The sequence below is a fragment of the Anser brachyrhynchus genome (genome assembly GCF_964034855.1).
Source record: "Anser brachyrhynchus genome assembly, chromosome: 9".
Taxonomy (NCBI): domain Eukaryota; kingdom Metazoa; phylum Chordata; class Aves; order Anseriformes; family Anatidae; genus Anser; species Anser brachyrhynchus.
In genome coordinates, this window is record NC_137703.1 from 22,569,667 (window position 1) to 22,584,266 (window position 14,600).

The 14,600-nt window shown below is 39.3% G+C and overlaps 1 protein-coding gene across 13 annotated transcripts in view; it reads right to left on the reverse strand.

Annotated features, from left to right (window-relative positions):
* DOCK10 (dedicator of cytokinesis 10) overlaps nucleotides 1-14,600 on the reverse strand; it is a 152,103-nt gene that overhangs the window by 73,907 nt on the left and 63,596 nt on the right. For all 13 annotated transcript variants that reach the window (XM_080603754.1, XM_080603753.1, XM_080603746.1 and 10 more), the window contains exons 4-7: nucleotides 7,653-7,735; nucleotides 2,566-2,638; nucleotides 2,109-2,240; nucleotides 1,707-1,841 (exon numbers count right to left, since the gene is read on the reverse strand). In XM_080603754.1, the coding sequence (XP_080459880.1) occupies nucleotides 1,707-1,841; nucleotides 2,109-2,240; nucleotides 2,566-2,638; nucleotides 7,653-7,735 (423 nt within the window). The remainder of the gene's footprint in view (nucleotides 1-1,706; nucleotides 1,842-2,108; nucleotides 2,241-2,565; nucleotides 2,639-7,652; nucleotides 7,736-14,600) is intronic.

Below are 14,600 nucleotides of genomic sequence, written 5' to 3' on the forward strand. Positions count from 1 at the left end.
ATTTCAAATATATATATTTTTTGGTCATAGCTCAGTTAAAAAGTCTGAAAATCTTGCAGTCAAGACATTTCACCCCTACCCCCACCCCCCAGACAGTACTTAATCTATATCTAAAACCACACTAAACCACACTACCAGGACATCCAGGGCTTAACTAGAGTTCTGGCTGACACCTATCTTAAAGGAAAACACACACCACCAGCAAACAAAAGTAAGCAGTCATTTTTTCCTCCTATTTTTTCCTATTTTTTGTCCTATTTTATAAATGACTGGGCAATACCAACACACAAGATCAAGGACATTAGTTCCTGTCCAAAACTGACAGCAGCTAAATAAACACCCTCTGAGCCACAATTAACTGTACAACTGAGAGTCAATTAACAGCAGGAACTTCTTTACAGGAGTACCAGTATTTCTCTAACTGCACAGAGGACCTCTCCTACACAGAGACCATCATCCCAAACACACAAAGCCTAGACTCTAACATAAGCATGCATTGCAGACTTCAGGCATTTCTGAACAGGATTTCTGTATAAGCATCTCCTTCTGCCACACTTCCAGTCTACTTGTTAGGGTCTTTCAAGCCAGCAGACTGACAGAGGCAGACATCATTGTCTTTCCGCGAATTTACCTCTGTCCTCTCCTACACCTGCTTGAAAAAAGAAATACCCTTTAAACTATGCAGGATAAGCTGCCATTCCTTACGGAGCCTGGTACTTTTCCTGGACACAGGAAAAGGGATCTGCGGGAGTTGTCAGCAAGTATTTGTTCCCAGAGTGAACTACCTTTACTGATTATTTCTCTTGCTTCAAAGGGCCCATTTAGGGGGAAGGAGAAGCTTTCCAACTAGGAAAAGCTTATGTTTATTAGGGGTCTTCCCTTGCATTAGCTGAAAGGTTTCTTTCAAAGCAGCCCTCAATTCAGTCAGTACTGGCGTTTTTACCAAACTTTACTGGTTAACAAGTAAAGAACAAAGTATAGCTAAAAAAAGAATTTCCTTATGTAGTGACACGTGGGGCTAGATGAACAGAGTAACATGTTATTTAAGATAACATCTTGTTTAATACGGAAAAAAAAAAGAGAAATACATTAATAGAAATAAAGGAAAAGCAGCTAGAGGGAAAAAACACTGAGAACTCAATTTCAGGAAAAAAAAAAAAAAAAGACATTTCTGGCTATTTATTTTTCAAAGCTACAACAACCAATAAGGCTCTGTCATATCTGTTGTTTCTAGGACTCTCTATCGCCTCCAGAAATGATGATCTTCAAGGAGTCTATTGAATAATCTAAACACTTTGGAACTCAGGATACAGAATTAATTTACAACCTGTAACAAATGAAGCTCTGTAACTTCAGTCTCTTTAACCCACAATAAACAAGCATGGTCTTAGTAAGCATAACATAAAATCTGGCAGCTAAGAAAATAATTTCAGTGAAAATAAACTTTTAATATTTTAATATTTTCCTCATGTGTGCCATTGGCAAAGAACATATATATGACCTGTTATCATAATTCATCTGAGGTTCTTGTAATCTGTCAGTTTGACCACTTCAACCAATTAAAAAAGCAAAACTAATGGTGTTTTCATTTCATGCATCTGCTAACAAGATCACTATCCCATCCATGTACGCATTCTTCCATGTGCCTCTAGTAATTCTTACTTATCTGACACCAAAAAAATACAATGAAATAAAACAAGGCTTACCTGTACGACTCCTGTACAAGAATCCAAGAAAATACATCCCTTTGGCTCCTTTGATATTTTTTCATCTTTGTAAAAATTCATAATATATGAGTTATCCGACAACTGTGTCAGCTGGAAGTAGCGCTTTTTGAATGACTGAAGTAGAAAAAAAAAGAATGAGAATTGCTGTACTGCAAATTGTTTTCACTGATACTTTATTCACAGGGTTTAAATAATAAGCAATTCCTACTCACATTTCAATTGCACTATTTTGCAGACAATTGCAACATTACTTTAGTAACATTTACAGCAATGTAATGAAGCCTAATCTGAGATATAAACATATAAATGACAAAAAAAAAAAGTCTCTATGGGGGATATAAATCAAGATGGAATAAAGAAAGAATAATGCTGTTCCCTTACCCGAACAGTAATGCTATTGTTTACAGTGCTGTTAAAATTCCCTTTATAAAGCCATCCAGACTTGAAAACTCCTGCTGCTAGTCCTCCTCCTCCTCCACCACCACCTTTTGAAGATGAGTGGGAAGTTGTATCCTAGATGAAAGACGTGATTAATATTGCATTCACTTGCTTTTTGAATTAAGACGAAAGAAAACTGTAATGTGTGAATATCTGCTTTACAACAAATAATCATCCTTACATTCCTTTTAATATAAGACTTATTAATAAGCCTGCTGTGTACATGATGACATAAGAGACAAAGCTGTTCCACCAACATCAAAGTTACTTAAAATATAAAATATTTTATAGGAGATAATGACCCTCCATTATCTTTTTTTTTTCATTTATTTTTATATTTTAAGATGTTAAAGTAATAAATAAGTCTTCCCTGGCTGAAAGAAAAAAATAGAAAACATACTTCATCCTTATCCACATCTTCATGATCAATTTCAAAGGAATGTGATGGCAGCTTCTCTGGTCTACATTCATTTCTAGGAAAAGAGAAAAAAATATTTGTTTACTTATTTATACAATCATCTACCTGCTATTTCAGAGAGGCCACCATCCTGAGTCCCCATGGCATCTTCAGAACACCTACTGCCGTGATTCTACATTCCTTTAAAAATCACTATATGTACATAAAACACCTTTTTTCTTAAGCTCTTTTTTTTTTTTCCAGCGATATGAAATTGCAACAGCTTCGTAAACAAGATTCAAAAAAATAATAATAAAAATTCTTATTCTTTTCTCTGCTCTTTCACCACAGCAGGCAACAAAACCTAAACAATTCCCAGAGAGTGATCCCATTTAAGGCTATCAAATTAATTAGAATGAACTGCTTAGGAGCTTTTTCTAACTAACAAAAACATTACAATGCTTTGGTAAAAGTTTCTACACTTCTTTAATATTTCAAGATTTTTCATTATTATTCAATACAATGAGCATAGCCTTCCAGTAATTTTTAAGAATACATATATGTCTTTTTGATGTGGTGCCATTTAAGAGCTCCATAATGCAGACTATGAAACAAAACTGAATATGAAAGAGCAAAGCACTTAAGCACTTGCTTATTTTTAAGCACATAAGTAATTGTACTGTCCCAAAGTACTTAGTATGTTGTGGAATTAAACCTTAAGTAATAGCCAGAAAAAAGCACATGATAAAAGATATTTTTAAGTGGAAAAAATAGATTTTTCTGTGGCCTGAAGAGTACTAACATTGTTTTCAAATTCTTGAAGATTAAAATCTCATCTTGAAAACTTTTACTTATGACATTGAAACCTACAAAAGTTGCCATGCTAAAAACCATTATTAAGAAGGCCAACCTTTACGGAACTGTCATTTACACAGACTTAGAACATGAACAAAGCAACACAACCGTGTTGTACGTGGAAACAAATTCAAACAGAAGTTCAGAAACCACAAGCTCGTAAGCTAGTTTCCTCTGTAAAGTTAGCAAATGTTAGCCCATGCTAGCATGCAGTGTTACTTTCAAAAATAAATAAAAAAGAGGTAGCTGACCCTTTTTCATTTTCTGTTCATTCATACACAAGTTATGATCAGGAAGATTAGAATAAAAACCAATACCCATCTCCTCTTTGTTTTTCCCATTTCAAAATCAGTTTTATCACGACTTCAGCATCCCATTGTATTCAGAAAAGCCAGCATAATGAAATGCACACAGGATACAAAAGAATACAGGACTCTTTATTCTGTTTTAGTTTGTTCCATTTTCAGTGTTTAGTGTAAACAACTGACTAATATACTGCATAAAAGGAACCTTTACAATCTATTGATACCTTTGACATCTATAAAAGTGTTAACATTCAGAATATTTGACATGGAATTCCATGGCAGGTTCTCCAATACAACCAAGGATAGCTGTTAAAAAAATCTTAGGCACTCTCTCCTACCCAAATGAAGACAGCCCCCAAAACCTCAAACCAAATCCCACATTTTATAAAACAAAACAAAAACACCACCACCAAAGCAAACAAACAAAAAAGCCCACCACCTTTCAAGCCTTTGCATTTTTAGACCAAAACCCTTTTGGCTTATTCATGATTCAGAGCTATAAATGCACTGCAGTGCTTGTAGGGCAACCTACAACCAAAAAACAAACAAACAAACAAACAAACAAACAGATGCTACAGGGGAGGGGAAGTAAAGAGCATGGGAAGGAGGAGCTGAATTGCTATGGTGTCCGGTCCCCTGCCTCCGTGACACTGCAACTCTGCCCAGCTCTGCTGCCCCGCAGTTGGAAAGCGAGCCTGTCCCATTGAGCCTCAGACCTTCTGCAAACACGAGCACAGGGCACGTTTCTTAGAAAGAAGGAAATCCTGCTGTCCTCTCAGAAGAGCTATATAAGAGACATAAAAGGGCAGACAATCTGGTGGCGAAGCTGGCAGATCATAGAATTGAGATGGTGTCAGTGGCTTGGGATAGGCAGTGTGAAGTTTGCATCATTAGAAAAAAGTCTTGCAAAAAGGTTTCCTTTTTTTTTTGAATAAAATATTATGAATCTTTTTATTTCTGCCTATGAAAATTACTCTCAAGGATGCATATAGGCTGCCTCAATGCCAAGGGCCAATAATTTATAATTTGCTACCCCTACATCTACTAGCAAAACCCCATTGTATGGACATTTCAGTCTGCAGTACCACCACAGAAACACCTGGCGGGATGACTGGCCATCCTGCCGAAGTGCTCCCTCACTGACCACGCATGAGCCTCTCATACATTCAAAACCATGTAATGCTCCATGGGATAAGGTTTTCTCCTTTGCTAACTTGGAACCGTTTCAGGTATGCTGCTCATCTCTCTAGGGCAGGCAGATAAAACATGGTAAAGAATTAATCTGTTGACTTGGTGTTCCCTCTTTTCCTCTGCCTACTGCCTCTTCAGACCCATATAAAAATGCAGGCTTCGAAAGGAGCAGACCTAAAATACCTACCAAGCGTTAGAGGTTTTCGCATTTTAAATGACAGCAAAAACTTTGCTAATGACTATTTCTGTTCCCAGACACACTGTCACCACAACGCACAAACTAAGCAAGCCCAGTTCTTCCTCCACCCTTCCATTTGCTCAAGAAGTCAGAACACACCATCACAAAGCATAAAAAATGGTATAAAAAGAGGTAGTGAGAGCTCACAGAGAGGAATTTAAGGGGTAGAGAGACCTGAGAAAAACCTCAGAGGAGGAACACACTCAGAGAAAAACTAAAGCAATTGCTAAAATTTTGTTCATGTTAGTGTGCACATGTCGTTGAGCTCTTCCCCAGTGTCACAGCTCTAGTTCAGTGGAACTCCACCACGGACACGTTGAGTCCCCTGTGCCTGCTCCAGGTGGTCTGCATCACATTGCAGCTACTTCTCTATCAAAAAGGATCAATATTCGAAAAGAACTTGGATATCTGATAAAAATTTGCTATCCTATGCAGCCATTAATTGACATCTTCTATGACTGTGTCAAACACCACAGCATGTCAAATGTACAAACAGTTGTGAATTCCTTTCAGCACTGCTGAAGGCTGCTGGGTCCCAATCTTTGTGTTTCTAAAATTCAAAACCACCGGAGAAGGTTCAGCACACCTTCAGTGAATGGAAATCCTTTAGCCACAACTGGATCTGGCACCATAAATGGCGTTCTTTTCTCATGATGCAAAGCTACAATACTTAGCCCCTTCCCTATTAGGATGATTTCCTATAAAAAGAATTAATACAACGGTATGCTTGGATTTCTGATATGGTGGGACAGTATTGTGCAAACAAAACAAAACCAAAAACTATGGAAATTGGGCATCCAGAGATATCATCAGAGAGAGAGAATTACTATGACAAGGAAGTATCAAACCGCCACATTTTTAATGAGGAGATTTAATCTAAAAGTCTGAATGTCATAACATGCATGTGCAAATCGAGCTCTGTTCCTATCTAGGAGGCTGTGTAATAATGGAAATGGTATGAAACGTGGTGGACTTCAAACCAGCTTTGTTGAAGGTATGCTAAGCCCAAAGCCAAAGCAACTTTCAGCAAACAAAACATGGGCGCTCCTGCTATTACTTGGCTGCTGGAGCATCAAGCAGTGCCACAGTCCAACTGCTCCTGAGTGCTATGTTCTGATACCAGACAAACAAGATTACTAGCTATCATCCTTTACACAAGTTGGGAAAAAGTACCACCTGAGACACCATCACATCCCTAGAGCATGAACTCATGAAAGTCAATCATATTAATTATCTTAAAATAACCTTCATCGAAGAGATGTCCATAAATGGCTAAAACGTACTTCTGTGCAGAGTAAGGCAACCATGCCTATTTTAGTGTATTTTATGTGTATTTTATGTGTATTTTATAAGACAGAAGATACTTAAGGTTAAATGGAAAACTTCTGCACTGCAAACATTTTTCTTGAACACTAAATGCTTTAATTCTATAAAACAATCAGTGCACTAGGTAGATAAGAAAAGGTATGTTTATAACTGATTAGCAAAACTGCTTTTAATGGCTTTTTGTACTACCGCATTCACTCTTTGTGAAAATACCAATGTATAAGAGAGAATGTAAGTCTGGGGAAGGGTTAGAGCACAAAACCCTCTGAAAAACATATCTAAAGGGACCATAGGTATCGGCTTATCTATTCCTGCCACAATAGATTTAACTAGTACCAGGTTTGCATCCAAGCCAAATCTGAAGCACCTGTTCCTGTGGTTGGTGTTATGTGCCTGTAACCACCTTTTTTATCCGGTATCATGATTTTAATGCCTCAAATTCCAAGCAAGGAGGTGATAACACTGTTTGTCTGGGCGATCAGTGAGATCATTCACTACTCTTCAAGAGTCCTCAGGGCACCAGATATAAACCTGCCAGAAATGTGAATAAAGGCAGAAACCCATTCAAGAAGGAATGAGCTCCTAAATTTCTTCACGCACATCAAAGAACTTGTTCCTTCTCCTCCCAGGACCTTTACACCAATTTTAATGTGCTGCCTCCTAGCACAGAAGTGAAGTACGCTTACCCAGACACCTGCACATGTCTGCAGCCTTATATCCCAGTGTGTGCTGTACCTGCACACACTGTATACATCGCACCCAGATCTCCTGCACTGTGCAGCTATAAACTCCTAAACAAAATCTTACTCTTCTGACAGACAGGGTAACTAAAAGGAGAATTAATCCCAGTTAAAGGTGAGTGACATTTATGCGATATTAAGGAAAACATTAAGCCAGCTTCCCTGTATCAACTGTGCTTTGAATACGCAAATACGCTCTCAAGATTTGAATCAGCACTAATAGCGTTTGTTGATACTACTGAATTCTGCAGAGTCTTGAACTTTTGCTAAAGGACCTTTTCTTCCCCTTTTTAAAAATGCAAACCACTATAAATACAGTAGAACAAGCAGAGCATAGGAGACGATAGAAAGTGCAAATATGGACACAGCTCAGCAAAATGACACAAACCTAAGAGGAAAAAATAAAAAAAAAGAAGAACTTATGCTAGATCTTACTGTGGTAAGTGTCGAAAGTCTTCTGAATACTGTTCATACTTGTAGTTCACAACGTGCCACTGGGAATTGTAATATTTACAAGCCTGAAGAAAAAACAACAGTAACAACAATTACTATAATTTTTCAGACTCAGAAAAGTCTAGAAAAGAAAAAAAAAAAGCTGAGGGAGTCCTTTTTGGTAGAGAAGAACATATCCTTCTCTTTTAGACCTGGCTTGAAGGAAAGTGAGTATCAGATGTTTCTACATTTTGAAGCACAATTTCCCTTTTAAATCAACTGCTCTGAATCATACAAGACTGGGGAGGACTGGAGGAGGGGGAGCTGAAAACAACAGCCTTTACTGGTTCTCATACCCTACGTTGTAAACACCCTTAATTAATATCCTACTTTGTTAACACCATTAAATAAAAACACCACCAGCCCCTCAAAAGACAGTACCCAGTTTAGGCCTCTACTTCTCGTTCTGACTGATCTTCATTATTTTGCCATTCAGGAATATATTAATAGGATTATTATTTCTCACCAGGGTCTCATTTTCCCCTTCACACTGAATTTGCTCAGTCATCTCATCATTTCCTTGCAGTTCTTATTTTCTAAAAATAACCTTTTAGCTGGTTTTGTATCATTTCTGAAATTGTCCTTAACATACAAATCTCCCTTAATAAGGGAATCAGACCTGAACAAAGACCTGAAGGGTTTTATTATGCTATCAAATAAATCAGAACAACCGTGACTTACTCACTACAGAACTTCTGTCAATGCAGTTAAACACAACATGACATTGTTAGGTGCAACAAGAGGCATGAGATACGTGTTTATTGATAACATACACATATAGTATAAGACAAATGACACTATGCCAAAATTTTCAGCAACAGAATGCAAAATGAAAATTGCTAACTGTACCGTATGCTGAAGAATTTTCCCCAATATTGTACTATTTTCTCCCCACTCTTCACTTGAACTTTAGCACCAGCCAACACAAGATGGACAGGAAAGAAAAATAAAATAAAAGAAAGAGGGAAACAAGCCTAAAACCTGACAGTAAAAGCTGCTGCTGAAGATGATAGGGAAAAGAAGGGAAGTCATAAAGGAAAATGGTAGAGATCTATGTTAGATAAAGAAGCAGCAGCATAAAGGGTAATTTAATCTAAGGTGAGAACAGGAAAAAGTCTCACAGAAAGGCATGGAAAGGATGAGATTGCAGGAGGCAGAGAGAATGGAACAAAAGACAGATCAAAGAGACTGGAATGCAAAACGCTAAGCAGAAAGAGGAGGAGAAATGGCAATAAAGGGACAAGATAGGTTACTCCAACTGGCAATATTTGCTCTCTTTCTCGCCAGCCTCTTCTGATGTTCCCATGGGAGTCACTGCTTTCACAGCAATCTTCACCTCAGAAGGGACAGAAAGGGGATTTACCAGGCTGCTGGAGCAAAAACTGAAATGGACTGAAAGCCTAAAGGTGGTGTTCTCTAAATTATTCAGCGCTGGCTTAACAAATCTCCTTTTTAAATCTTGTGTATAGTATTGTAACAGACTGATTATGCATCTTACAAGGTCAGGTCTGAAGCCTACACCACTCTGATGTTGTTCCTACATTGCTCTGCCTTTGAATAGACAAAAAAAAAAGGAAACAAACAATCAAAAACAATCAGAAAAACAAAACTCAGTGCTTTTTTTTGCCACTCTTCAAGAAATGACATTGTCACTTTTGTGTCTGTGTGACCCAAGTTTCATTAAACTATCTAATAGTCACCTGGGTTATAAGAGTACTCTTACAAGAGCAACACGTCCACTGGCTGTACAGGAGCCAACGAACAGCTCATTCATTGAGTGTTGCGAGGAGGAGCACAGACCCTTCAATTCACACTTCACTCTCTTTCTACTTGGCAAATGAAAAATAACTGTGCCTTCTGCTGAAAGGATGGCTTTTCCCCCATGGTACTTTCATCACCAAGTATTCTACTTAACAGATGCAATTAGTGTCCACAGAGAATTCTCCACATAAGCTTTAGTGCAAACACTACAGATTGATGTGTTCCCAAAATAGCATTTTCTCTTCAGAATATCCCTTATTGCATTGACGTCTAGAAGTTATTTTATTGGAAATTATTATTGGAAATTGAATTTTAATAATGAGGAAAAATACCCGTGAGGAGCAAGAAAACCCTTTCTGGAGGCAGAGATTTCACCAGGAACCCAGAACCGGCAGAGAGCGGAGGTACCGCTGCACAGCTGTTGAGCTCAAGTGGACTTGGGGGGGGGAGGAAAAATACAAACTGAAATGGAAGCTCTGGGACGTGGGAGGGCTGGCACACGTTTGCATGAACTTTCCTATTCTGCTGTTGACCAGGCAGGCTGCACAGCCCGTTCCCAGGGGGAATATCAAATTCCAATTATTTTCCCCCTTGCCCAGCAGGTCCAACTTCTCCTTAAAGAGGCAGACTACCCTGCAAGCTTTTTCCACTTGCATCTTCTTAGCTCTTGTTCTGGTGGTGACAGTGTGATGGCTACCGCAGTGAGAGAGGAGCTTAATAAAGACTTGCCCTGCAATGCAAACAAACCTTTTGGATGAAGAAAAAAGAAAAATGGAAGTGAGATAAACACAACTGAAGCAAACACTTGAAAGCAACTGGAGTTTCTTTCCTCCCCAGCTTCTATTCTTTCTAAGACAGTGCTGGGTGTGCAGTCTTGGGAAATAGGGCCACACGTATGACAACAGGCATTCATGGAACAACCCAGCCTCCTGCAGAGAAACCCGACGCATGGAGCGGTTCTGCCACCTCGCCTACCCTGAAGAGTTAAGTGGAAAGCAGCAGATGTTGAACAGGGAAGGGCAAGCGCAAGGGCTTGGAAACAGAAAGCAAAGAGCATCCAGAGCTGGAGGCAGCCACGGCACCAAAGGGGAAGCTGCAGAGCACACTGCGCTCTGCCCCAGGGCCGGCGACACGCTAGTAACGCCTTCCCCACTGCTTCCCCTTCCTGGGACCTTTCCTGCAAGGACAAGAGGACACCGCAGGAGAAATTGGGAAGGCGGAAGGCGCTGTGACAGCCCCAGCTAAAATTCTGCTCCCCCATGCCCACCGAGAGCCAGCAGCCTCTCAGCCAGCTGCTGGCAAAGACCTCCACTTTAGGGCTCTCAGAGCTATTTCCATACCAACACAGGTCACATATACAGCAAAGAGCAGTGACACAGAACAGCAACAAACCACAACATTAAAACACACTATTACTTTAAAATATTAAACATTAAATATTTACCCCTTCTGCTATCAAAACACCCACTAGAGTTTAATAATACATGTCATTGTCCTGATGCTACTTTTCTTTAAGGTATTTAAAAGAGATTTTGAAGTCAGGAAATTCATTGTGATGAATAACAATAAAACTTTGTGACATTTATCAACATGAGTTCCCATTTTGAAATGTGTAAGTGCAATGGAGATTAGACAGTGCATAAAAATCCTAAGAAAAAAACTGTGCTGACACACAACCACCTTCAGTAGTTATTCAGTGGCTCTTCTAACATTATAATTAATAAAACTGATGTTTAGTCATTACGTAAAGGTTCTGTACAGACAAACTGCAAAATCTCAAATAGAAAAAACTGCCAGATGAATGACAAGGGCTATAAAAAACTTAATGTAACTGACAACTCCAACCTTCCTATCTAGAAAATCTATGCGGGAAATGAAGTTTCAGTATTATTACACTATTATTTCATTTTGATGCAATGCTTTTCAGCCAGCAGAATCCCTGCTGCATGAGGACTACAGTTACACCCACAAGTGAAAAGGAGCCAGCGCTGGGGTGCAGGGAAGCTCTTCTGAGTGTCAGGAGCTCTCCCCAGGAAGCTTGTTTCCTCGCTGTCCTCACTGCTCGGAGTCATTTCCGTAAGCTAAAACACCATAATCTGACATCAAATAGTGAGTCACCAGACAGGTCTAAGTTGTGCTGCATGTGGAAGGGCAGCCTGGTGTTAGCATGCCCTGTGCCTGGTGTCTAGATTCCCTGATGTAATGCACTGGCAGACGGACAGATGTCAGGCTGGGTCAGGAGCCTACCTGGGAGGGAGGGGTGAGACGGCTTCTCAATGGCCTTTCTGGGCTTACTTTCTGCAATTACAACAAACAATCTAAAGAAGCTTCTTCAGCAAGGTGCTCTGTTCTGCTCTGGCCCCTGCAGAGTTCCCAGCACATCCCTCCTCACCCACGTGGCCAACACCTCTATAACATACTTGCCAAAAACATTTTTGCATGGAGCACCTGGCTCAAGTTGATTTAAGGAAGGACAGGTGAAAAGTAATATTTACTACCTAGATGATTTCTAGAATATTATTCAGATACACACAAAAATAGTATGCCTTATGTGTATATAGATGTATACCCTCTGGACATACTGACCTCCTGCAAAACATTATGGGATTAAATATGTTGCAATCAGATAGCTTCAGTTCCTCAAACTAAGTACAGCTTTGAATTGCAAAATGCACTGTCCCCTTACATTGCCATATGAAACGTGGAAAAAAAAATTGAGGATTGCCAATTGATCTCCATATTCAAGAATACAGAGTTGGAAAAGATTACATTATGCACTTTTTCACCATCTAAAATGAAGATTTTTATATTGTTTCTTGTGGAGTGAGTCTTTTTGACAAAATTATAGCCCATGAGTGCAATAATGGTTGGCATAAATGCATGCAGCAGACTCAGGAATGAGAAAAATTCAGAAGACAGGAGGAAACAGGATGGTACAGAACAGAATTCCGGGAAGTTAAGAGCACTTCAAAAACAAATATTGAAGACAATTTTGTTCTGGTTTTTAAAGTTCTGGAAACTTCACTTTTCTTGGAACCTTAGTTACTCAAGCTCTTGCTGCCTAAGTAAAGTTAAGGTAGAAAAGTCCATAGGGAAAATATCTTAAGAGAGGTACAGCTATAGGAATGATAGATTCACAAAGAATTGTATTTAGAATATACCTAAGAAGTATAAATGAATAAAGGGACTCATATTAATCAGTCATAAAAAGTAAAATATTCTCTTTGCATCCTACAAAAATATTTAGTTATCAAACAACTATTTAAATACTCATTAAAAAAAATCTTCATTTTACAGTCTCAGCAAAAAGCAGACCATTAGACATCGTAAAGTAAATTCTTCTGTCCCACTCATTACTGTAATATCTCAACATCACCAATGGTACCTAGACTGAAATCTGTTACAAGGGCCTTATCATAGCAGTCTTATACTCTTTTTAAATCAGGCAGCAGTACTTCATGGACAAGACCACCTGAACAACACCAAGTGTCCGGAAGGATGAAACAGAAGATGATCACGCACCCAAGCTATCAAAATGGTTTCAATGCTATGTCCTCACACTGTGCCGTATTCATCTCACCTTCAACAGCAGACCCTTAATGCGTAGTTAACTGACTCAGCTCCACGTCTTTGTGTCACAGCTTCCTAAACTACTGAGATAGTGAAGTGTTCATCGATGGTTGAACACAGTCATTACCACTTAGGGGGGAACACCAAAACGGCTTCAGAGAGATGAAGCTGTACATTGCCTTTGTACAGCTTCACCAACAGTCCGATCAGGGATCAGACATTTAATGCTGGTTTTAATCCTGGCTCCAGAGGATCAAGTATGTACAAGATGGATTCCTTTGCTGTTCATGAGACCATTGCATATCTGAAGGAAGAGAAGCTTCCTTCACTGTGTAAAGTGTTGGGGTTTTCACAGCTCTAAAGAAAGAAGTGAAGTTCACCAGCTCCAGCCCCGCACAGCCACCCAGAGCTGCTGGACACCAGGCCAGAAGACAGACTGCTGCTGGGTCCGTACAGACTGGGGCAGTCGCTGCAGAGGACTGTAACCATAGATCTTCACAGCACCTCAGGCTCAGTTTTACTTATTTTTGGACTAGAAACCATCTTCTTCCTGGAGCTTAATTTGTTTTATATATTGCTTTTGGCTTTGTGGCAGAAGTGGAACATATGGATTACTACTTTAAAAGAGGGTCACATCCTGCCATTATTCCATGCACAGCCTTAGTCCTCTAGTACTGTTTTTTCCACTACTTTCCTCCCATCTCCCGCTCCCCTTGGCTTGCTGGTATTGCAGAGAAAGCAAATAGAGCTGCTCAATATGTATTTTATCAGGTTGTCATTAGCATCCCCTTGGAGTACTCAGCTGTAATGATTCCCAGATTCCATGCACTAATGTTCCATTTTTAGATCCACCACTTTCCCTGTAAAGCAGTGAGGACAGTGCTGGCCTTGCAACTTGAGGAACCTTAAAATAAAAAGCAGACCCCAAAGTGTTGAAAAGGCAGTGAGAATTCTGGGAAGGTAGATTATTCCATAAGCTGTGTTATCTTTTAACCCTCCTGTCATTGCATAAGATGGCATGGTTCAGGCAATTTGAGCTGGCAGTAAGTTGCTACTGCTCTTTCTAGACCTGCTGCTAGAAAGAAATATTGCCTATAAAATGTCATGTTGCATAGAATTTAACAGCTATATTTCTTTCTAATATTGTTTTTTTTTTCTAACCCACTGTGTTTGTCTGTAACTGACTTTTCATCTGCAAATTATCTTGCGGTTATGCTCCATGGGAAATAGCCCATACTCAATGTAGGAAGCCAGGTGTGCAAAACCCCAATCTGTGAAAAAAAGGCAGAGAACACATGGATTACTGGCTCATTATTAAGTGAGTGTGCTTGTAATTCAATGTCTTACAGAAGCTGGCTGACGATTCAATTCCCTAAATCCGTTCTGCTAATGGAAATGACGGGCTGTATTTCAAATCCATAGTGAAAGATTGAGAAAATTCAGAGAAGTGGCTGAAGTAAACTCATTGGAGATGTTGGGTGCACAATTCAAATGTCTTTCAAAGTAATAAAATCAGTAACAACCCCAAATATCCCTGAGGCAGTAGGAGAGCAAGCAGAA